The sequence below is a fragment of the Schistocerca gregaria genome, chromosome 3 (assembly GCF_023897955.1).
Source record: "Schistocerca gregaria isolate iqSchGreg1 chromosome 3, iqSchGreg1.2, whole genome shotgun sequence".
Taxonomy (NCBI): domain Eukaryota; kingdom Metazoa; phylum Arthropoda; class Insecta; order Orthoptera; family Acrididae; genus Schistocerca; species Schistocerca gregaria.
In genome coordinates, this window is record NC_064922.1 from 687,810,035 (window position 1) to 687,835,369 (window position 25,335).

Sequence of the window (25,335 nt, forward strand, 5' to 3'; positions counted from 1 at the left end):
CAGTCATGCTGCGCCGTACAAATTCATTAATGTCCGACAGACGTCCACCGGCGTTTGTTCTTCGGCAGCCAAGAAAAGAATAACAACACTTTAGTCCTGTTTGGAAGAGTTCGGCAACAACGTCAGTATAGTTCGGGTTTCCGCATTTACAGCAAGCATGTCTGAAAGACACGAATGCCGAACTAGTCCTTGCCTACATCTCGGAGCTTATACAGGATGGTCCATTGATCGTGACCGGGCCAAATATCTCACGAAATAAGCGTCAAACGAAAAAACTGCAAAGAACGAAACTTGTCTAGCTTGAAGGGGGAAACCAAATGGAACTATGATTGGCCCGCTAGATGGCGCTGCCAAAGGTCAAACGGATATCAACTGCGTTTTTTTAAAAATAGGAACCCCCATTTTTATTACATATTCGTGTACTACGTAAAGAAATATGAATCTTTTAGTTGGACCACTTTTTCGCTTTGTGATAGGTGGCGCTGTAATAGTCACAAACATATGGCTCACAATTTTAGACGAACAGTTGCTAACAGGAAGGTTTTTTAAATTAAAATACAGAACGTAGGTACGTTTTAACATTTTATTTCGGTTGTTCCAATGTGATACAAGTACCTTTGTTAACTTATCAATTCTGAGAACGCATGCTGTTTCAGCGTGATTACCTGTAAATACCACGTTAATGCAATAAATGCTCAAAATCATCTCTGTCAACCTCAATGCATTTGGCCATACGTGTAACGACATTCGTCTCAACAGCGAGTAGTTCGCCTTCCGTAATGTTCGCACATGCATTGACGCATGTGGTCAGGCGTTGTCGATGGATCACGATAGCAAATATCGTTCGTCTTTCCCCACAGAAAGAAATCCGGAGAAGTCAGATCCGGTGAACGTGCGGGCCATGGTATGGTGCTTCGACGACCAATCCACTTGTCATGAAATATGCTATTCAATACCGCCTCGGCCGCACGGGAGCTATGTACTGGACATCCATCATGTTGGAGGTACATCGCCATTGTGTCATGCAGCGAAACATCTTGTAGTAACATCGGTAGAACATTACGTAGGAAATCAGAATACACTGCACCATGTAGACTGACATCGATAAAATGGGGGCCAATTATCCTTCCTCCCATAATGCCGCACCATACATTAACCCGAAAAAGGTCGCTGATGTTCCACTTGTCGCAGCCATCGTGGATTTTCCGTTGCCCAATAGTGCATATTATGTCGGTCTACGCTACCGCTTTTGGTGAATGACCCTTCGTCGCTAAATAGAACGCGTCCCGTAATTTTTCTTGTGTCCAGTGGCAGAACTGTACACGACGTTCAAAGTCGTTGCCATGTAATTCCTGGTGCATAGAAATATGGTACGGGTGCAATCGATGTTCATGTAGCATTCTCAACACCGACGTTTTTGAGATTCCCGATTCCCGCGTAATTTGTCTGCTACTGATGGCCGGATTAGCCGCGACAGCAGCTAAAACACCTACTTGGGCACCATCATTTATTGCAGGTCGTGGTTGACGTTTCACATGTGGCTGCAAACTTCCTGTTGCCTTAAATAACTTAACTATCCGGCGAACGGTCCGGACACTTGAATGATGTCCAGGGTACCGAGCAGTATACAGAGCACACGCCCGTTGGGCATTTTTATCACAATAGCCATACATCAGCACGATATCGACCTTTTCCACAATTGGTAAACGGTGTATTTTAACACGGGTAATGTGTCACGAAGCAAATAATGTCCGCACTGGCGAAATGTTATGTGATACCACGTACTTATACGTTTGTGACTATTACAGCGCCACATATAACAAAGCGAAAAAAGTGGTCCAACTAAAACATTCATATTTCTTTAAGTACTACACGAATATGTAATAAAAATGGGGGTTCCTATTCTTAAAAACGCAGCTGATATCCGTTTGACCTATGGCAACGCCATCTAGCGGGCCGACCATATCGTCATCTGGTTTCCCCCTTCAAGCTCGATGAGTTTCGTTCTTTGTAGTTTTTTCGTTTGATGCTTGTTTCGTGAGATATTTGGCCCGGTCACTATCAATGGACTACCCTGTATACGCCCATCGGAGACAGGATAAGTTACATATACGCTGCGACAAGGCCCTAAAACGAAAACTTTTGATCGCCCCTTATATATCCACAAGTGATCCAAGAACTAAGCCTTCGATGCACGGTTGCTACATCTAAAGCAGTTGTCACCAGAAATAGCTCTTCACGGTGATAACGGTGGTAGATGGAGCAAAAAACACGAACCTCTAACAAGAATTTAGCAGATGGTACATCTATCATTCGGACTGAATCAGCCTTGGTAAAGAGCCTGGGGGAGATCTGTGAAGGATAGGATGGTAACGCCCTTAAAGGAAGACTCCAACTGATGCAACCTCTATGAGAGTTTCTTTGCCTACCACCAGGCGCCTCCTTCCGTATGAGGTGCAAGCGCATCGTACGGGTACGTGCGCTACGGCAGGGCAGGATGTGTCCGCTGGTGGGAGAGGGGCGTGATGGGGACCGAGGGGAGGGCGACGCTGCACCGGAAGTGGAGCCCCGCTGTTTCCTTCCTGGCTGCGCGGGCTGGGCTGCGGTGTACGCCGACTCACTACGAGTACATCGCTCTCCTGCCCGCTACGTCCAGCCGCGCACAAGTCAAAGCCCATACTTTTCTTACCGTAGCACCTTCAGCACCACTGGTAGTATGCGAAAAAAGCGGTAGAGATGATATCGGGAAACATCTCCTTCGTTTTGGTTTCTGCATCTACACGATCACTCTGCAATTCACAATAAACTACCTGAAAGAGGGTTCATCGAACCGCCTTCATGCTGAAACTTACTGGTAGATTAAAACTGTGTGCCGGACCGAGACTCGAACTTGGGACCTCTGCCTTCGCAGCAGAGCTTCTGTGAAGTTTGAAGATAGGAGACGAGGTACTGGTAGAATTAAAGCTGTGAGGACGGGTCGTGAGTCGTGCTTAGGTAGCTCAGTTGGCAGAGCACTTGCCCGCGTAAGGCAAAGGTCCCGAATTCGAATCTCGGTCCGACACACAGTTTCAATCTGACAGGAAGTTTCATATCAGCGCACACTCCGCTGCAGAGTGAAAATTTCGTTCCGCCTTCAAGCTATTTCTCTACCGTTCTACTCTTGAACAGCGCGCTGCAAAAACGAACACTTAAACCTTCTGCGCGAGCTCTGATTTCTCTTATTTTATGATAATGTTCATAGTACCTAGGCAAGTGGCAACAAAATATTATCGCAATTGGAGGAGAAAGTTGGTGACTGAAATTTCGTGAAAAGATGCTGTCTCATCGAAAATCGGCTTTGTTTCAATGACTGCCACCTTAACTCGCGTAGCACTTCCGTCGCATTCTCTCCCTTATTTCGCTGTAATACAAAAGAAGTTGTCCTTCTTTGAAAATTTTCCATGTTTTCCGTGAATCCTACCTGACGCGGATTCCACACCACTTAGCAAAACTTCAGAACAGGACGGTCAGGCGTAATGTAAGCAGTCTCTTTAGTAGACATGTTGCATTTTCTAAGTGTTCTGCCAATAAGTCTCAGTCTTTGGTTCGCTTTCCCCACAACATTATGTACGTTGTAATTTAAGTTATTCGCCCACAACATTATGTACGTTGTAATTTAAGTTATTCGTAACTGTAATCCCTAAGTATTTAGTTGAATTCACAGTCTTTAGATTGTGTCATTTTTCGTGTACCCGAAATTTAGCGAATTCCTTTTAGTACTCATATAGATGAATTCACACCTATCCACCTTTCATTATTGAGAGTCACCTGCCACTTTTCACACCATCTTGACTAAATCATAGGTTTTGATAATCTGATGACTTAAAAAAACGGTAAATGACATTATCATCTGCAAACAATCTAAGAGGGCTGTTCAGATTTTCTACTATGTCGCTGTAATAGCAGAGGGCCTATAACACTTTCTTGTGGAACGCCAGACGTTATTTCTGTTTTACTCGATGGTTTTCGGGCAATTACTACGAACTGTGACTTTTCTGACAGGAAATCACGAACCCTGTCGCACAACTAATAATAATTTCACTTGGCTCACTGGCCTAGTGCAAGGCTTTATCCAACCGGGGAACAGGGACCAATAGTCTAATGTGAAATCCGAACCAAATGTCGTTTCTGGAGACCGCTCAACATCGTTGGGAGCTGATGGTTGGGTTAAGACGCCGACTGAAAAATCCAAGGTCCGACCGTGACTCGATCCTGCAACCTCTTGGTTCTCTGTCAAGTGTTACCGCTAGACCACCACGTCCAACTGAAACAATAGTCCGTAAGCAGGCTGCCTAATTAGAAGTCGCTTGTGAGGAAAGGCGTCACACGTCTTCTGTAAGTCTAAAAATATGGAATCAACTTGACATCCCCTGTCAAAAGCACTCGTTACTCCGTGAGAATAAAGATCAGGTACCTGCATTAAAATTTCGGCTGTAGTTGCCACATGCTCACAATGAGTTTTTCACTCGCTGTCATTTCATAACTTTAGTGTATGCTCCAGTAACGCTGTAATTACCAGTTGGATACCAACGCAGATGAGGGCGATCGAATGTAGACCTGATCTGTCCAATGATGAGTTACTACAGAATTTATGAAGTAACTCATGACTAGTTATGGGAATCCTCTCTCTCTCTCTCTCTCTCTCTCTCTCTCTCTCTCTCTCTCTCTCTCTCTCTCACCCACTCTCTCTTTCTCTCCCATTTTTTACACGATCATCATTCCCGAGCATGTACAGACGACAGTTCGTAAGAATAATTATCCGATAGGTATTTGAATTGAGAGTACGAATGTTATTTCAGGGAAGAGACACAACACATGCTGAGTCTTGTGGTTTGAGGGAACCAGAACGACTTAGGCGCCACAGACTTCGACGGTGTCTGCTCTTTCCAGCGGATTCTGAGATACAAATAAAGTTATGAGAATTTCTGGCAGAAAGCAGCACTCTCCACAGGAGTACTATCAGTGGGCGAAGGGGCTAACCAATGAGAATGCCTGCACTTTCTGCCTTGGGGCTGACTGGCATAAATGACGTCACGTTTAAACTGTTTTAGGAGTTGCTGGTAGCTTGAGGAGCAAGAGTCGGCTGACAGCCCTCCTGGGTGAAGGAACCGAGGAGTGGGCCTCCCGGTTGGGGAGTTAGTGATCCATGCTGACCAATGATGTTATCTCGCCAACGTCGAAACCTTAGAGGAATTAGCTAGTATGGTTTGAGGTGACGGGTATGTTCGAGAGATGCTATACGTTTACTAGTTTTAGAGGAAAGAAAATTTGAAAAGTGTAAGAAGATTTATGCAGCTTCTACTGATTTGGAAAAAATCTTTCGACAGGGTGAGGTGGGATAGACCCATGCTTACCCTAGAGAACATGATATCGACTGGAGAGAAATAAAACTGATTGCAGAGTTATACTTTAGGAAAAAAGCCTGAGTCGAAGATGATGGAGATCTAATGGAAGTAACTGTAAGGAGTCAGGCAAGGACGTTGCCTTTCACCTAAACTGCTTAACTTCTACCTAGGGGAAACTATAGGAGAGCGCATAGATGAAACGAGAGGAGCGTGTGTAAGGGACAAAACGGTGGAGTTTATATGCTTTGCTGATACGTACCGAGGGGCCGTGCGGAATCAGTCCTGCCGTCTTCACTCAAGACAGAAAGCGTCAGAATTGCTCTTGTTTATGTCTATCATTTTATCATATTTAGCACAAGCCGTCGAAGTATAAGGTCACTACCGAAACCCCTCAAAAATATTAAAATCAAATTCTGACTGAACTCACACTGTTCATTTAAAATCTATTCTAGACAATACTTTTTGCTACTAAAGATTTGAATTTCCCCTAGAAAATAGAGCAGTCTTCCTCTAGTTGTTGCATGCAGCACTTTCATGTTCCGTTCTATGGCTATTATGGAGTCTTAATTTTCAAAAATGTGTTTACCATAAGATGTTTTACTTCGAGAATACATAAGCTCTTTAAAACGTATTTCAAATAACAATTTCATCTGTCCGATGTAATGACGATCACTGCTCGTTAACACGTGTTTTCAAAAGCAGACGTGTTTCCAAAATAACACAGCTCTTGGTACACGTGGTGTTGTAAATAAACACTATGGAACACAGACAGAACAGTACATGAAAGTTCTACGAGCAGCATCTTAAGGAAGATTGCTCTATGTTCTACAGGAACTGAAAATAGGTGCTTTAAAAGAACAGTGTGAGTATAACCAGAATGGGTATTTTAACATTTTTGAGGAGCTGCCCCAGTGATCTGATTGTTCGATGTTGTGTGTTAAAATGTGAAACAATGATATGCATAAACAAGCGTGATTCTGACTTCTGGTGATTCATGTGAAGACGGGAAAACAGCGAGACTGTTTCCGCGTGGTCTCTTCTGCACTAATCCACCGTACGTAGGCGACTGATACTAGCAAACCAGTGAGCCCCGGAAGGAAGCGACCTCTGATGGCTGCCATGAACTCTGCCGCGCCCCCCTCTGCCTTTTGTGCATTATTCAGTTGCTGAATCCTCTCCTAATCTAAGTTAATCTGCCAATATTGCTTTTTCAGAATATTTTGTTTAGCTTTGTTTTCATATTATAAATTTAATAACATAATTGAGCATACAGTGTTACCCCATAACAGACTTTTAAACAGCAGCATCACAGAGAACACAAAAGTTTTACTGACGTGTTATACTGTGTAATGATATTTTATGATATGTTCACTGCCACATTTTTTGTTTTTATGCTGTGCGTTTTGCAAGTAGATACTTTTTCTGTTTTCTCTTCTGTTTGTTTTAGATCTGAAATTGATGTTAGCACAATCGGAACAAGTCATATCATTTTATAAACTCGCGACCTGCACAATGTTTACACACAAAGATTTTTAAGAATGCAGGGCACCACCCGCGATAACTGCAGTGTAAAGCTGTCTCAGTTCATATCAGGGTGCTACCATTAGCTTACTAGTGTAAGTGTTAAATACGACACTACGAGGTACTGCGACCCTGGGTGAGACCTCTGTATCACTGCCTCCGGCTGGATGTGGTCATCAAGAGTTAAACGGGACATCCTTAATCGCCATTGGAAGGTGCTTCCATGTAGTTCGTTAAAGCAACACTTCAATAATTATTTTGAGATGCAGAATCTTTCCTTGTAAAATGCTGGGACAGTTTCCTGCATACCAGATTTTACTGAACAGATCGAGCACCTTCTGCTTGGACCCCAAGTTAAGATATGGAAACACTGGCCCTTGTGTAGCGTCATTAGCGACTCATCCAGCGTATTCTTTTTCCGCACGGAAAATGGACAGCTAAACGATTTCTGCTTGGCGTAACTGAGGTCTCACACCCTACTTTTTGTACTGTTTCAGAAATCAGGATCTAGCGCATCACTATATGTAACGTACCATTTCCTTGGATAAATCAGTACGAAGTAATATTTGACTTACCAGAAACTGCGCAGAGTCGAGAAGCCAGTGGCCCTGAGGGGAAGACTGACAGCCAAGCCCTCTGGGAAGTTCTGAATGGCGATGCCGATGGCGAGGTTCCTGCACACAGAAGGTAACAATTCAGTATGGATGCTTGGCAGTTCATTCTTCCGTCTTACGTCTATAAGGGCTTTGATTTGGCCTAACTTACACCTCACTCAAATGTAGTGCATGAGGCAGGGTCGATGAAACGTAATGTCTTATTAACTATTGCCGAGCGGTTGGTACACTCAATCGAGGTGAGAAGTTCGAAATGCTGTAAATACCTGACATTGTCAGAAGGATAGCGTTCTCTATGTAAAAAGGGCTTCCAAAATGGAAAATTTATTGTGCAGATCACAGCTGATACATATCCTGACTATATAACTACGCTGTAACTAGTAATCAAGACATTTATCAACTGCCATCTCGCGAATAAAATTTTTATTTTGGAAGTTTTTTTCACATTAAATTAGAAATGAATTTAAGGGAAATAATAAACCGAGAAACATCGACAACTTTCCAGTTCATTTTAGTAATATATTTATATCTTTTGCATCTAATTCAGATGGACTCCAGCAGAGAATAGAACGACTTAAATTCAGTTACAAGAGTACTAAGGTAATTTATAATCAACTAATTGAAAAGAAAACATTATTAATGAACGATGAAGTCAATAAATGTTAATGAGTGTTATGTTTAGGGCAAATCAAGACAACTGAATTGAAAGCAAAAGAAATTGAGTGAAAATTGGATGCAATGCTTTTGCTAAACTAAACTTTGTTTATCAGCTGAATATATTAAGTCGATATTTAATACTGCTTTGTTACGTTTTGTAAAGATTCCACTGTGATCCGACGTATAGCCGCGAGCGTTTTCCGGAATTCGGGGAGACGCGCCAGCTTCCGATCGAACCCGCCCGGTGCATTAACGACGACAGCCACTGTGCCGGCCATACATCCGACTATGTGAATAACGAGATGGTGCCCACGAGGCGCCTCAGTTACACAATTTGCAAACATTTCGAAAACGTTCTTACACTTACAAATAGGTTAATGGCGGAGAAGCTTGGCGCTGGAATGGCATCCGGCACCCTCTACCACAAACATCGCCAAAACCAGATTAACAAAGCGACCCCTATGGAGAAACGGAAAAAGCCAAGGAAAAAGAAGATATAGAATAGTATTGACGCCACCATGCGACATATAGTTTACAATATTACCGGATTTCGCATAAACCATCGTTAAATTATGTTTAACAAAACAAAAACGAAAAACCGCTCAAGCGATATCGTCAGTGTCACAGTGCACACAGGTATGCTGAACATGTGCTATCGACAGGCTGACAGCGTCCTATATTTCTGTGGGCACGAGGCACCGTTAGCGGTGATTTAAGTCGTACAAGTGTCGGACCCACAAATATTACAAAGTTTGGAACACAGTGTCTAGTGCACTGGTCACCGACGACTTTGTAAGCTTTCAAACTCAAGTAGCGCCACAGGGGAACAGTCTGAAGAGATCATGGAACAGTGTTAGCTAAATGAGCTACCATGATAACAAAGGATGTCCTTGTGTAGTCATTATAAAGTGACGAATTTGCTGTATTCGGTTTTTAACCCGGTCAGTAGCGCTTTTCACCGGCGATAACTGGTGTCCACGCAAATAAAGGACGTTCTCAACATATCTTTTGCACCAGTTCGAGGTACCTATGAATACAGTGACACTGACGATAAATATTATCAGAACAATGGCCTTAAAAACAGCAATCTCTCATTACTTTGTTTCTCATGTTGCTTAACAGCATCTAAAGACGGCTTTGACCAAAATGGGTAGTATTATTTATTGTATGTGGCACGGTCAGAACTAGTCTAAAAATTACAAATAAACCGAGTTTTTAAAATTAAACTTGCGACGTGTTTAAACTCAGCTAGAATACATGCTTGACTTATGTCGGTGAGACATGGACTTCCAATGTACAAACTCTTTATAAACTGAAGCTTGCTCCTTAGTGAACAATAAAAGGGTGGTTGGTAACGTTAAAAACACGTGGGAGCCCATGGATGTGTACATCGCTTCTTCGCGTAGGCCAATAATACGGACTACGAAAAATTATTGTTACTTATCCCATCTCCTTTGGGATGAGTTCCTGAACAGCTCTCAATCTCTCACAACAAGGTACAGTACAGCCCTCATCGCTTGACATTCACTTTCCCTGGCCAGAACCGTATCTATACACGTATCATACATCACGTCTTATGTACATAACCTGCTTGAATTCAACCATTAGTGGCTGAGAATGCGTTAAAACTCGCTACAGCTATGTATACTGACCTCTAGATGAAGTATAAGAGAATGGAGAAGTGGATAGGCAGCAAAACACATGAAGGAAACATAACCGATTTTCGCTTTAACTATTCCGGACAGAAACATGGAACTCTAGCGTCATAATGAAAGAAAAGCGTATATATATTTTTCCTCCAAAACGGTTCGCTGAGCTTAAGTAAATTGATTGGGACAGCATGAAATAATGCTACTTTACACGAACAAAAAGGAAAAACGAAAAGAAAAAAGTCAAATCTGTGTACTACACTATACAGGTCCAGTCACGTTAATGTGAGCACCTGTCAAAAGCCACGATAGCTTACTTTTGCGGCGCGGGCCGCTGCGACATGCCCAGAAATAGTCAATTATGGAAGATACCGGCAAAGTATGTAGAACCATACCGACTCACATTCCGTGGCTAGCTGTATTAGGTTCCTCTGTTGAGGACATATTGCGCGAAGAGGCCGACGAGGTGGTCCAATAGGCTCTCAACTATATTTAAACCTACGGAATTTGGTGGCCAGGGGAGTACGGTAAACCAAGTCTGATGCTGTTCGAAACAAGCACTTACAATGCGTGTTGTGTGACACGTTGCATTGTCCTGCTGGTAGATATCATCGTTCAAAATGGTTCAAATGGCTCTGAACACTATGAGACTTAACTTCTGAGGTCATCAGTCTCCTAGAACTTAGAACTACTTAAACCTAACTAACCTAAGGACATCACACACATCCATGCCCGAGGCAGGATTCGAACCCGCGACCGTAGCGGTCGCGCGGTTCGAGACTGAAGCGCATAGAACCGCTCGGCCACATCGGCCGGCGATATCATCGTGCCAAGGAAAAAACAAACTGTATGCAGGGGTGGGCATGGTCTTCTAGGATGGACGCCTACTTGTGTTGATCCACTGTGCCTTCCAGAATGACAAGATCGCCCAGTAAATGCCACGAAAAGCATAATGCTGCTTCTTCCGGCCTGCGTCCTTCCAACGGCCGTCTGTCCGATGGACCATAAAACATTATTCATCTGCAATGGCCACGTTACGCAACACAAAGGTCGTCCAGTTGCGGTATTGGCGTGCAAATTCCAGCCTTCGTCGCTAAAGAGTAGCAGTCAGCCTGGATGCATGACCCTGGCACCTGTTGAGGCGGCCCCATACACAGCAACGATCGCTGAGGAGACACTGTTGCTAACTCTCTGGTTTACCTGTCGGATCTGTTGCTCAACAGTTGCACATCTTCGCAGCCGTCGCTCACACTGTCATCTACGGCGGCCCGTGGTGGACCACAGTTACATCGGCTTCGGTTTTGAACAGTGCCATTTTGCCATGCACGGTATACTTCAATCATGGCGGTATGCCAACAGTTTACAAGTTTGGCCGGTAATGGATGACTCTCAGGCAGGTTATGCATAGTGGGTGAATGACATAAAATGTGCACCACACATACTGTGGAAATTGAAAGTGTTATTTATCTTTGGTTTTCACGGAGTAGATTGGTAGTGAGAGGCTCGTATTGTTAGCCAATGAACAAGTTTGCAATACTACTTTGAAAGTGTATATTTTGTGCAAACATATACTGTTTTAAAAGGGACAATGACTACAAGAAGAGCAAATCAGAATGACAGTGGCGTTTGTTGCAGGATTCCAGTGAGAGTCATTTACGAGATACCGGTATTTGGAGAAGTTTCCACGCCGACGCTAGCTTGTACCACTCAACCTGCGAAATGTTTAGGTATGATGTCGTTATATTTGCTTACAGTGAGCTAGTATGTGCGGCATTGCTACATGATAGTCATCGTGTGACAGTCCAAGCAGGAGGTCGTGAGAGGACGATGGAACTTACCAATTCTGAAAAAGCCGACATGCCCATGGTGTATGCAGAGTGTACGAAGAACGCAGTTCGTTCTTGTACGGCGTATATGGAAATACATCCCAATAGACGTCAATCATCTCGACTATTATTTATCGACCTCTTCTAACAGTTATGTGAAAGTGATAGTGTAACACCTAGACAAAATAACAGACGGGAACAAGTGACAACACAAGAGGTGGAAATTAATGTTCTTCTTGCTGCTGCAGTTGATCCAAACGTTAGCTCCCGCGTACGAGGTAGTGGCATGAGTCGGACAAGTGCCCTGCGATTCTCCATCGACGTACGTTCCATTCATATATCTCTTTCCAGCAAGCCCTGCATTGAAACGATTATTTGAATAGTGTTAACTTCTTTACATGGGTATTAAGACAGGATACTACAGACGTATCATGTATCTTGTTTCGTGATGAAGCCATTTTTACCAATCGTGGCCACGTCAATCGCCAGCCGAAACATGAACTACTGGTCGGTTGACAATTCTCGTTGGCTTCGTCAAGTGGAACGTCAGCGTACTTTGAGAGTAAACGTGTGTGTGGCGTTGTGAATCACCAGCTCACAGGCCCATTTTTCATAGACGCAACACTTTAACGCGCACAAGTGTCCCGGCTTCCTAACAGACGTCTTTCACGGTAGCGAGAAGAGGTTCCTTTGCAGACTAGGAGCAACCTGTGGTACCAATACGATGTTTGTCTAGCCCGTAGTGCACGGAGTACTACAGCATGTCTTCACGAATTGTTTCCAAATTGTTGGATTGGACGCAGAGGACTTGCACTTTAGCCGATTCTTTCCCCCGATTTGACACCTGTAGACTATTTTCTGTGGGGGAAACTGAAAGATGCTGACTACAAGGATATTCCAACAACACCCCACGATATCCATTGACATACTACCGCAGCCTGCTCGGGCAGATCCACTGAAATGCTAGCAAGTGTGTAGCAGTCGTTCCACATCAGACTGGAACCATGTACAGATGCTGCCAGTGGTCACTTTGAACACAACTTCAGATGGTCAGTTCTCTCGTTATTGGTCGGAATCCACATAGCTAGTGTATACTCTTGTTCTTTAGTGTATTGTACAAGTGTTGGTGTGGGAACTCGTAAATGACTCGCACTGGAATCCTGCAACAAACACCATTCATATTCAAATTTACCGTACTTTTAGTTTGTTGAAGTCAATATGCTGTGTTACATTTCAAAGAGGGTACCTTTTCACACAAAATACACTTCTTACTAATATAACAATATGTTCATTGGCTCACAGTACGAGCCTCAGACTGTTACGAATTCCTCTGCCCGCTGTGTGATTCTTTATTGGATACAGGAGCGAGGAACAGAGGCCGTTCATGAACAGAGAATTCAGGTACTAACTTATTCTACATCTAATATCACATAGCTAAAATAATACATAACTTTGTTGCTGTATTTGCAGCGCCAGGGTCTAACAGAAGATTTGAAAGTAGATATATAGACGGATACAAAAGATTTATAAATCTGTCACCTTCAATGCAATGTCTATTCCGAAGATATCGAGGTCTGATCACTATTAAGGTCTGTAAATGTTATTCAACTGGCAGACGCACAAAATAGGTACAGTGCATGAATATTCGAACCTAAGCACACACGCCGCTAAAGCTCCGGAGAGCGGATCCTTATATATCAATAGCAGCGTCGAAATCCTTCGTGGCAGCGTCGTCATGCCGCGGTGGCGGCTGTAGGAAACGCGGCTGCGTTTGCTCTGAAATAAGTATCGCGTATTTTAAAGTGCGGCCGCCCGGACTGCAGCCGATATCGCGCTGAGTACCAGTCCATTTTGTGAAAAAAGCACATCAACAGCGCCTTCCATTACCGCAATATTTGCGGTGGAAGGTATTCACCTTGTGTAAGAAGTGATGAATGGTATGTGTATAGGCATGATACTGTCAAGGAACTGAGTGTCCAGCGATAACGGCTGCACTCTTGGCCCGAAAGCAAATGAACAATGTTCGATAAATCGCTCCGTTTCCGCATTACGACAACGACTGTACTATTTTCCGCGTCCCACACAACACCCTTTATATACCAACCACTGCTAGTGACACCACCTGCTACATGTGAGAAGTTACTATACGTTGACGTCGAACATAGCCGCTGGTCATATTAATGTGGGTGGTCCGTGTAAATTGCTGAAAACAGTTCTGTATGACCTTCATGACTTGCATAGGTTTTTTTTAACCCGATTACTATTACACGACGACAAGAAATTGCAGCGTACAGCTAAAAATGGAGCTGGTGAAGTTGCCCTACATTCTCGGTGCAGGGCAGTAAAGCGCGTTGGGTCCCCAGTCACGAACGGAACAACACAGTTTGTATACAGTGTTCAGTGTGTAAACGCGCCTCGAAAAGTCGCTTGCCGGTAGGTACACCTAAAACACTGAAGAGCTCCCTGCGAGTGATCGCCAGCGGCCGACAGCACTGGCTAATGACAGCTGCCTATAAATTACGGCTCTTGGATACCCCGGAGAGAACGCAACAGAACTGTGATGTCTTTTCGGAGGCAACTGAGAGCAGAGCCTTGCGCACATGGACCAATTTAACTTCTAGGCGCCCATTATGAATACCAATATAGCTCCTCTCTCTCCCCCCGAGCCGTGGCACCCGAAGGAGGTAGTCGCAGAAGAGACGGGAGGCGGCACGCGACCGATGCACACCTCAGTCATGCAGTCCTACGGGTTTAGCTGGAGGCATCATGTAGGGACCATGGGCACGTTCCAGCAGACCCAAAGATCGACGTCCCGAAGAAGTATCCTCTGGACCACTCCAGTCTTGCAAACCACAGCAAGTACAACAAAAAAACAATCGAGGATATCTCGACTTGAGAATAATTCTGCCTCGCATCTCACTTCGAAATGCCTCCCACCTGGACATGGATAGAATAGGTTCATATGGAGGTACTCAACCGTCTTTGCTCCACGGTGTTCATTCTGGAGTTGGAAGATCCAGAAATGCACTTCCCTGTGGATACTACCAACTGTGACTGCAGAGAACCACAGACCACGGAGCACCTACTAATTTGTAAACTAAGCCCTGCGTCTTGTGCAGAAGAACATCTGCTTGCGACGCCAGGAGCAACTGAACTTGCAAGATTTTGATCAAGAGTACTGCTATTTGGTAATTCCTTGTTTTATTTGTTGGCAATGGTAATAATTACGGGCTGTACTTGTTTTGTGACTCGAACAAATACAAAATGTATTTAAATCTTCTCGTCGCTATGGAGAACAATTTGAGGACTATGTAATACTACAACAAGACCCTTCAAAACTAATGTCCAGTCCTACATTCAACGTGCGTTCATCTTTGGAGGCCATCATGTAAACGCCTTCCTTCTGGAAGCAATAATCTGTAGACTGAAATGACCTGCTGTATCTGCTTAAAGGACACCAACTGAGAATACTTGGGACCAGTCGAAAACTGCAGTGCATCACCGCATCGGCCTTCATAACACACTGGATGAACTCATAAAAGACACTGTCGAAGAATGGGACAGGTTTCAGCAGCAATGTCCAAACTTGACGGAGTAGCAAAGAGGATCGAAGCATGTCATATTGCACGGGATGTAGAAATAAAGCGCTGAATGTCAGCCAGCAGCAGATACTGACTTCGTACATGAGCAAAGATTTTTAGTTTCGAACAAACTGTATTTACGCGGCTTGTTATTTTGAGTAAAGTAATATTTTTTGTTTCGTAAAACTTATTCGTTCATTCCAATCTCCCCTTAAAGAACGTCCATACACGTGCGCAGGTATTCAAGGGGCGAAACCTTTTTTATCAGTTTTTAAAATTTCGTCTTTCGCGGGAGACGCGGTCGTTCGCTGCAGCAGCAATGCCAAGAAGAACTAAAGATACTTAGTCTTGCTGTTGTGAAAATCACATTTCCGCAACAGATGACCATTCGTGTTAAGACAAAATGGAATTAATTTGTATAGAACCAGTGCACCTGCTGTGTGAACAACTGGAAACGGAAAATTGGAGTAACAGTGATTTTCTATAAGAGTTGTGGGCGTCTTACTGAGAAAATGCACGGATATAGATCCTTAGGTGATGGCAACAATAGCGACACGACCCTGCGCCCCTCGAAGCGCTGGACTACTCGAAGCTAGCAACAGGGAGACGGGCGGGGCCTCCTCCTGCTCCGGTCACCCGAAATTTGCGAATGCGCCAGACGCCAGACAGTTCCGGGAGAAAGTCACCCGCCGGTCCACGGCGCACGCTCAGCGCCGGCCGTCGCGCCGCCACTCTGTCTGCTCTCGGTCTCCTCGTCGGGCATCCACTGTGCTGGGCCGTGACGACACAACATAATTATCTGAGCACGATCCAGTTTCTGACTGGCGGCTGGCTCAGAGCGCTCACACCTTGGCAACCGAAGGACCTTACTAACCTTTTGTCATTATTTCTACTTCCTTGTGCCAAACTCTAAACTTCGTTTTCCTGCGGCCTCTTACGTCCAAAGTTTTTTTATTGTAAGGCTGATAGTCTCTTTCATTATCTTTCTCTCTGAACAATCGTATTTTACAAAAAATTGTCTTTAATCCTGAAGTTCTTATCAGGTTTTCAACAAGTTCTACATTAACGTGCTATAACTATCATTTACTTTCCATATTGGGCAAGAAACATGGTGTTAAAATCAACGAAATTTTGTTTTTGTCATAGTGCGCAATTATGGAAGGCTAGAATCAATTTAATACAGTAAGAGTTTTGTTTATGTCTGGTTCAAAAACACCTGACAGGGCGACTGCTGTTCAAGCACGTTAACTTACTTCTGCAACAACCGGTTTGGAAAGGAATGTGGAAATGCTGAATTACCGAGTTCAGACAGCCAACCAAAACTGATAATGTAACTATTAATGCTCTATCTCTGAATAAATCTCTCTTGAGGGCAACATTTACTTTTAAAAAGGCAACAAAACGAGAGAAATTCCACGAAGTACAGAGTTGAACATTTAGAGAATTTCACTGCATTCCGCATCAATAAGGCTGTTCTATTCAACCCGAAAACTAAGAATATACCAATACCTACTAGCTGGCAATAACAACTTATTGTCTAAAAATATTCGAGGTGGCTGACAACGACAAGCGACAATAACTACAATGTGCACATAGATAAATAGACAGGCAGATGAACAACTTTAGCGTCTCGGACAGGATTACGTCTGAGGTACAGAGAAGCAAAGCACGGGCTTCAGATGTCCGCAGACCTTGGGGGAAACACATACAGCAATGTAAGATATAAGAAGAGACGGTTTGATGACAACGAATACTATTGGAACACATTGCTATGTGACAGCACACAACCAACTGAAATGGAACAGAATGGCCGAAGACAATGAGATTTGTCTCTGCTTAAGATGTTCAGATCAGGGTCTCAAATACTACTATTAAATGCTATACCACACAATACATAAACAGAAAAGTGCACAGTTATGATAAATGTTATAGAAATTATCTTTGTGTATTCGTTACAAGGTGTCATTGTTTCCACGTAACAATGAGGTATACTTACGAATACAATTAGGGAATCTGTCAGGACTTCCTGTGGACTCTGTGTTTGGGACACCCGCGTATTACTACTACAAAAAAAGGTAAAAGTCCATTTCGCTTGTATACACACGTCAATTACAATGTGACATATGCGCGACATTGGTCAAATGGTGGTGGTACATGAATCGTCGGCGTTCACTGCAATAGTAGCAAAACTGGTGTAACGTTTTAGTTACGTGATTTATTGAAACAAGTTGCATTACACGTTACTGCTAGGATAAGTTCCGATCAGTGACACCTTGATCTTAAAAATACCAATGAAATGAGATAAAGTGTGCAATCTCACGACTACAAAATCTGGAGCAGATCATGGAGCACCGGCAGCCAGCAGAGTCTGTCGGAACCGCTAACAGCCGCCACCTGCCTGCACCGAACACTGCAAACGGTATGAGGTCCACAACTATACCAATATTCTTCGTACAGGTCAGTAATTCACGATAACAGTAGACAAAAAACACTGAAGCAGATGCCACACTGAAAGGCGTCCAGTATTATCTTCAAATGTATCGAATCTAATAACACACAAACGAAGAGAACGCGATATGTGAAATTATCCCTCTTTGTACGCTAAATGTCCCAATGTCGTCACAGAGGACTTAAAGTGAACACAAAAATTGTCAACTGCAGACGTAAATACGCGAAACTTCTTCGGCGAGAACATGGTGCATGAAGGGAGATACGTCGATCTGTTATACTGTGGTACGTCCACATGCAATTGGCTGGGTGATTTAGTTCTCAATGCGGGAAGCATTTTCCAGTAGCAGAAGTCATACTAAAGTACTGTGGACTTGAAAGCAACCTTTGCATTACTACTTTGTTTGACGCTGTGCCATTAAGGATTATTTCCTTTATGTGGAAGATAATTTCAATATCATCATCATGGAGTTCAACTGCTGAACGACGTGCAACCAGCTGAGAGTGTCACTCGAACACAGTGCTGAATGTACACTGTACATGAACCCTACTGAACATACCTTGATCTGATTCGCTTGAAAAACATGCACCCCAGAATACTGCAACCAAGAGATTGCTTTCTTCGACAAGTGCTAAAAATTCCCAAGAAACCCCTCACCTACCTCAATGAATTCAGTCACACAACGCGAAGTAGTGATTGTTATCTGCGGTGAATATCTGATTGATTAGAAGACCTTAATTAGATACTTAATAGCACTAAGATGCAAGTTGTTATAAACATTACTTTTGTGTTTTCGTAATTCAAACTCAAAAAATGGAATGGTAAGCAGATTTAAAAATTTAAGAAGATGCTATTTTGGTGGTTTGAATTTTAAAAAAAAATCATATTTAGTCCTGAGGCGAACGCTAACATTAATAAGTTCCACAAAACTGTGGATACCCCATATGCTATTCAATTTGTAGACAGAACAAGCACTAAAAGAGACAAAAGAGAAATTTGGAAAAGGAATCAAAGTCTATGCTGAAGATATCAAAAGTTTAAGATTTGTATTGACATTTTAACTCTCTCAGAGGCGGTAAAAGACTTGGCATATCGGCTGAACGAAGTGGAAAATATTCTGAAAAGAGGTTTTAAGATGAACATCAATATCAACAACAAAAGGGGGATAACTGAATGCAGCAAGGGGTCTGATTCGGAAATTACACTCTGACAGTAATAGATGATATTTTGGGCAGCAGAATAACTAATAATGGCATGAGTGAAGTGAATATAAATTTTAGAGTAACAATATAAAGCTTTACCAGAAAAGCGAATTATGTTAACATCGAATAGAAATTTAAGTGTCAGTGTTTGTTTGGAGCGCAGCATTATATGGAAGTGAAAAGTGGACAATTAATAGAACAGGCAACGAAAGAATAGAAGATGTAGTAAGGGGTTGCTACGGAAGACTGTTTAAGATTAGATCGGTAGGAAAATTTGGAAATTTGTGGGTGGGACCAAACTACTGAGGTCGTCGGTCCCTAAGCTTACACATTAGTTAATCTAAGTTAGACTAAACTACGCTAATGACAACACACAGACCCATGCCCGAGGGAGGACTCGAACCTCCGAAAGGGGCAGCCGCGCAAAACTATGACAAGGCTCCCTAGACCGCGCGGCTACCATGCACGGCTGATGGGTAGACTGAGTGACGAATGACAAGGTACAAAAATTCATAAAATCTGATCAATTAGAAGATCGGCTTGCACGCCAATTTGAGATGACATGCACTTTCTGCCTCCGACGTCTGAACTGGCTAACCCAGCTAGTTGCAAAGGGATCCGAATCACGGTGCAACTCGACACTGGCAGAGATGAAAGAAGTGATTCGTGATAGATAAAAACCACAGGACTGGCCAGAGGTCAGACTCTGGGGCTTTTGTTCCGCAGTAAAGCACAAAACGAACGAGCCACCGGCCACACAAGGAAGGGTTTCATTATGATTCACGCTGTGCTGACCAATTTATTTCGCTTACAGCTTATACATTTCAAAGAAAGCTTAAAACCTTTATGCATTCATTGATTTATCAGCCGCCTGTGACACTGCCTGACGAGAAGGCATGATATATATATACATATACTACTTCGTGTGATCATGTACAAACCAATAGCTCGTTTGCTAAATGACATGTTATAATGAAGAACATTTCATGTTATCATGACATCTAACATAAGCTCACTACGGAAACTCGAGAACGGCCTGCAACAAGGATCGTTACTTGCACCACTCCTATTCAGCCTAACTATCGCAGACATGACAGAGACGAGATCTGAAAAGCACGGCTACGCTGATGACTGGGCACTAGCAACAGGATGTAGCTCATCTGAAGAATCAACGTGGAAAAGTTGGGGAGGTACTGCCGAAAATGGCGCCGCCAGCAAAACAGAGGTTACATGCTTTCATCTGACCAACAAACTTACCAAAAGGAAGCTTCGATTATAGTTAGACAACACATGACTTACGCACAATAAAATACTAAAATATCTGGGTATGACACTCGATAGAACTCTCACACTTAAAGAGCATATAACAAAAATAGCAAAGAAATTAAAATCGAGGAGCAATATTACACAAAAACTCTGTGAAACAACCTCGGGAGCATCAGCCTCTGTCCTACGCTCGTCTGCTCTGAGCCTTGTCTTCTCAGTTGCTGTATACTGTACGCCAGTGTGTGGCTATGCAGTCCCCACTCTCATACAATTGACGCTTAACTCTATACACAATGAGAATGATCGAAGGAGCCATCAAATCTACTCCTACGGAATGGCTCTCAGTACGGAGCAATATACCACCGCCACATTTGCGCCGTATAAATTGCACTCACGAGTGAGTATAAGAACTTGAGCAACAAAAACCTACAAACACATCAGGACATTGAATACGCCACCTACAGCCGCCTTCGATTCAGAAAGCCCCTTATCGAAACGGCAATTACAGTTACAGAGGAAAATTTCAGCTTGACTAAACCCTGGCATCAACAATGGATCACACAGCAGAGTAACGAATTTCATGTATTATCCAAAAGCCTCTAGGTTTTGAGTTACCACGTGAAAGTGGTCAATCAACTCTAAACAGAATACAGACCCAGCATGATAGCTGTGTCTATTTCCTGCATAAATGGGGCTAGAAATCGACGCCCTTCTGCGAATGTGGTGAAATCCAAAGTATAAAACAAATCATAGAAGAATGCTCTCGGGCAGATTTTGAAGGGAAACCTGAAGATTTCCTGATGGCGACTTCAGAACCAATAGTAAAGTCTCCTCTTTTTTTTATAAGTACATGCACCTGTTTATTTCTGCAGTGGTTTACATCAGCTTACAGCTAGAACATTTAGCTAGTTTTCGACATAATCACCATTTCTGTCGATGGATTTTTGTAGACGCTGTGGCAGTTTTTATATGCCCGTGTCATACCAGCTCGCCGCCATGCTGTTCAGAAAGTTATGAACCTCGTCGTCGGAGCTGAATCGCTTTCCGGCCAAATGTTCTTTTAACCAAGGGAACAGGTGTCAGTCACTGGGCGCCAAGTCAGGACTATAGGGTGTATGGGTGATCATATTCCACTGAAACTGTTGCAGGAGAGCAACGGTTTGCCGAGTGATGTGTGGGTGAGCGTTGTCATGGAGAATTTGTATGCCCTTGCTCAACATTCCTCTTCTCCGGTTCTGAACTGCCCGTTGGACTTTTTTCAAAGTCTCACAGTACCTGTCAGCGTTAATTGTGGTCCCAGCGATTCAGCTTCGACGACGAGGTGAAAGAAGAGGTTCATAACTTTCTGAACAGCATGGCGGCGAGCTGGTATGACATGGGCATACAAAGCTACCACAACGTCTACAAAAATGCATCGACGGAAAAGGTGATTAAGTCGAAAAATAGCTAAATTTTCAAGCTGTAAACTGATGTAAACCATAATCATCTTGTGGTGCAGTTCTTCTTGTTGTCTCCGTGCTTGCTAAGAAAATGGGATGAGAAGTTCCGCCTTATGCACGACACCTTTTTTCTTTTGTTTCACCCATACATGTTTCAGCACTTTTGTGCTATCGTCAGTGGGTTCTATTTTTATTTTTAACTGTAAATTTGTTGTTAACATATTAACATTTGCGTCGTTTACAACATTATGTAAAAGTTGCATTTATAACTTAATTGGCGAAAAGTAACATACCTTACATTATGTTACTGTCCTCTTGTTTTGGTAGCTGTTATGCTACACGATATACAACTTGTCATCTGCAAACAGCAAAACGTAATTTATTTTCTGTTTGTTATGCATTTACGAACGGAAATAAGACTGTATCACGTTTTCTTTCTGTAACTTACAGTTTTGAAGTTGTGGTACGTTTTCCTGTGTTGTTGGCGAAGTAAATAGGCTTACTTCTTTGCCTGTGTTCGCGTGGCAATGCAGTTTTTCGATTACTCAAAACACAGGCGGAGTTTTCGCTGCCATTACGTGTTGTTGTGGCTGTGTGGCGTTCATTTGTTTCATAGCGTGTTCTGCTGGGTGAGGCGCGCGAGTTTGAATTGTATTTGGTGTTAGTGGTGTGTGGTTTATGTGGGTTTGCGTGTGTGTGATGAGTACTGGGGCAGAGAGAGAGTGAGAGAGAAAGAGAGAGAGAGACTGAAAGAAAGAAAGAAAGACAAGAGAGAGAGAGAGAGAGAGAGAGAGAGAGAGAGAGAGAGAGAGATGATTTATTTATTTGTTTGTGTGTGTGTGTGTGTGTGTGTGTGTGTGTGTGTGTTTTCCTTGTATAGTTCTTCTATTGTGGCGAAGAGAGTTTTGTTGCTCAGTGATATATATTCATTGAGTACTTTCTTTCCTTGGGCTATTCATTTTTGGATGTGGTAGTTTTCTTCTATAGTTAATTTTTGGTATAGGCTGCTGCCAGTTTTTAGTATGTGAAGGTCAGTTTGAATGTTTGTTGGGGGAGGGTGGTTGTGTGCTACCAGGTGGTCTGCAAATGTTGAGTGTGTGCTATTGCTTTTCAGTGCTCTGATGTGTTCATTATATTTGGTTCTGAAGGTCCTGCATGTTTGGCCCACATACACAGATTGGCAGCAGTTGCAAGTAAGTTGGTAGATGCCAGACTGGCTGTATTTGTCAGTGTTGGTGGTAGTTGTTCCGAGTCTGCTCTGTATTGTGTTGTTGGTTCTGTATGATGTAAACCATTGTAGAAATAAATAGGTCTATGTACTTATAAAAAAAAAATACAAGACCTTACTTTTGGGATTACCCTCGTATGTTAACTGTTTGTTCATAACTATAATTATTTCAGTTTTAAGTAACCGTATTTTCGTTGGTGTCTTACTGCCATCGCTAAATAAATAAATAAGTAATAATATACACGGACCCAGTGATGTCAATGTGACCACAATCTATGCTCGACGTCAACGTCAATAACCACTCACAGACGGCAGGTGGCAACACCATCAGTGAAGGGTGTGTTAAGCACGTCGGGGGATGCGGAAAGTAGTTCAGTAGTTGTAGGAACGCGGAAGTGGAGCCATTTATCCGATGCACGAAAGAGCATGATCTCTGGCTTTCGACCCAAGTATGGTGCATTTCTGAAACGGCAAAATATGTAAATTGTTCCGTGCTGCCGTGGTTAAGGTGATGTGTACGAGCGAATACTCGTGCAAGTGTGAATAACTAACCGCCCCGACGAGTCAGAGCGCTACCAACAGTACTCCTCAACGACCTTCAGCGAACGTTGCTGCGTATGGGACTCTGCAGCAGGCACCCATGCTCACTGCTGTTAATCGGCGACAAAGGCTGAAATTTGCACGCTAATACCGCAATTGGACGTTCACTGGGTGTCGACAGCTGGCCTTTTCAAACGAATCACGTTTTACGCTCCATCGGATACATAGTCGTCGGCGTGTACGGCGTGAAACGTCTGGAATCACTCTCCAACAATCGTCGGCCGAAGGAGTGCACACTACGGTCGGTGGAATGTTTTCGTGGCATTCGCTGGGTGATCTCGTCATTCAGGAAGACACAAAGAAAACAAGTATGCATCTATCCTTGGGGACCATGTACACCATTACAAGCAGTTAGTTTCTTCTCGTCTTACAATACTCCCCTGTATGGAGAATCTGTGGGTCCACCTCTATCGGGGCGTACGCTCCATGGATCCCGCACCGAAAAACTTACGCAGCTGGCCATGGCACAGGAGTCGTCAAGGCTTCACATCTGTGTGTCGGTACCTTCCAGAACCTCACTCACCTCTCGCGGTGTATAATCTGATTAAATGAAGGGATAGATCGATAAGACACATCCTGACGCTCGGATTAGTTGACTTCGTTATGAGGAAAGTGTGGCAAACAACAAATGTGGAGGCTGAATACAGTAAGCAGGCTGAAACAGATGTTGGTTGCACTTTTTGTGCAGATATGAAGAAATCTGCAGGGGCACACTAGAATGGGTAGCTCCATCAAGGTAGCGCGAACAACAACAACATGGTACTGCAACACCTGCGTGGTGTGCATCACCCAATTATAACCCATACTGACGCAATTAAAGAGCTCTTAAACGCTGTAATTCTGTATATTATTCTGAAAATTGTCTCCTATGTACGACGAGTTTTCCGCGGAGGGTGATATCACGTGCGATCGGCTAACTGTTTTGATCGGTGTGTAAGTGATAGTGTGACCGGTGACGGCGCGCGTTATATAAAAGAAAGCCGAGCCGGCAAAGCGTGCCGCACAGCGAGCCGAGTACTTTCCCTCGCCAACGTGTTTGATTAAACGAAGCACAAATGCAGGAAAGTGACGGGGAGCGCGCAGGTACCAGATAACACGTCAGATCAACTGCGAATGTGTGCCGCCGCGGCAAGAGTGTCTGCAAAAAGACGACGTGTCGCAAGCGGGCGGCGGGCGGAGCCGCAGACACCGTGCCCACACACACACACACTAAACTCCACACAATAAGACAGTAAGGTAGACGTACCAGTGTTTGACAGTGTTGTGGTGATATAATTCGTATAAAGTTCTCAACCAATTACTAAATATATATATTGTTTTGCAAGCTAAGTCAGCAGTACCTGTCTTCAACAAGCAAGATTTCCATGCGTGCCAGTCACTGACACACATGCGCAGCAGTCATTGACTGTTGCCTAAAACATATTTCACGAGTTCTAAATCATTTTATTGTAATTAGGATACCAAATCTATGCGTCGAGTTAGGAAAAACTGGAATAACCACTCTGCCTTTATTCCGACAGAATGCAGACAAGTGTATTGTCATATGAAATACATGGCCATCAACAAAGAATGGATTTCTTGTTCATTTATCCAAGGCAGGAACATATTTGGCATGCATTCATGGAATGTGGTACCACATAACCAACCACATTCAGACCGTCCAGTCTCTCATGTTCTTGGTATGCTGTTAGCTATTATGCCAGGAATTCTCTTATTTTAAACAACAATCAGACGAGGAACTTGCTTACCAACAGCATTTGCTGTTACAAATACAGTCAGATTATATTTCTCATAATTTGCATGAATGTATAAAGGTTTATTCCTCTTATACGAGTATGTGATCGCTTTAACCTCTTCATGTTGAAAATATTTTAAAAATGCACTTTCATCTCAACAGAAAACTAATTGGGTCATTTTTT

At 43.3% G+C, this 25,335-nt stretch overlaps 1 protein-coding gene across 3 annotated transcripts in view; it reads right to left on the reverse strand.

The window, feature by feature from the left end:
• The window catches only part of LOC126356201 (zinc transporter ZIP11), a 399,278-nt gene that overhangs the window by 91,550 nt on the left and 282,393 nt on the right, over positions 1-25,335 (reverse strand). For all 3 annotated transcript variants that reach the window (XM_050007005.1, XM_050007004.1, XM_050007006.1), the window contains one exon: positions 7,481-7,579. In XM_050007005.1, coding sequence (XP_049862962.1) covers positions 7,481-7,579 — 99 coding nt within the window. The remainder of the gene's footprint in view (positions 1-7,480; positions 7,580-25,335) is intronic.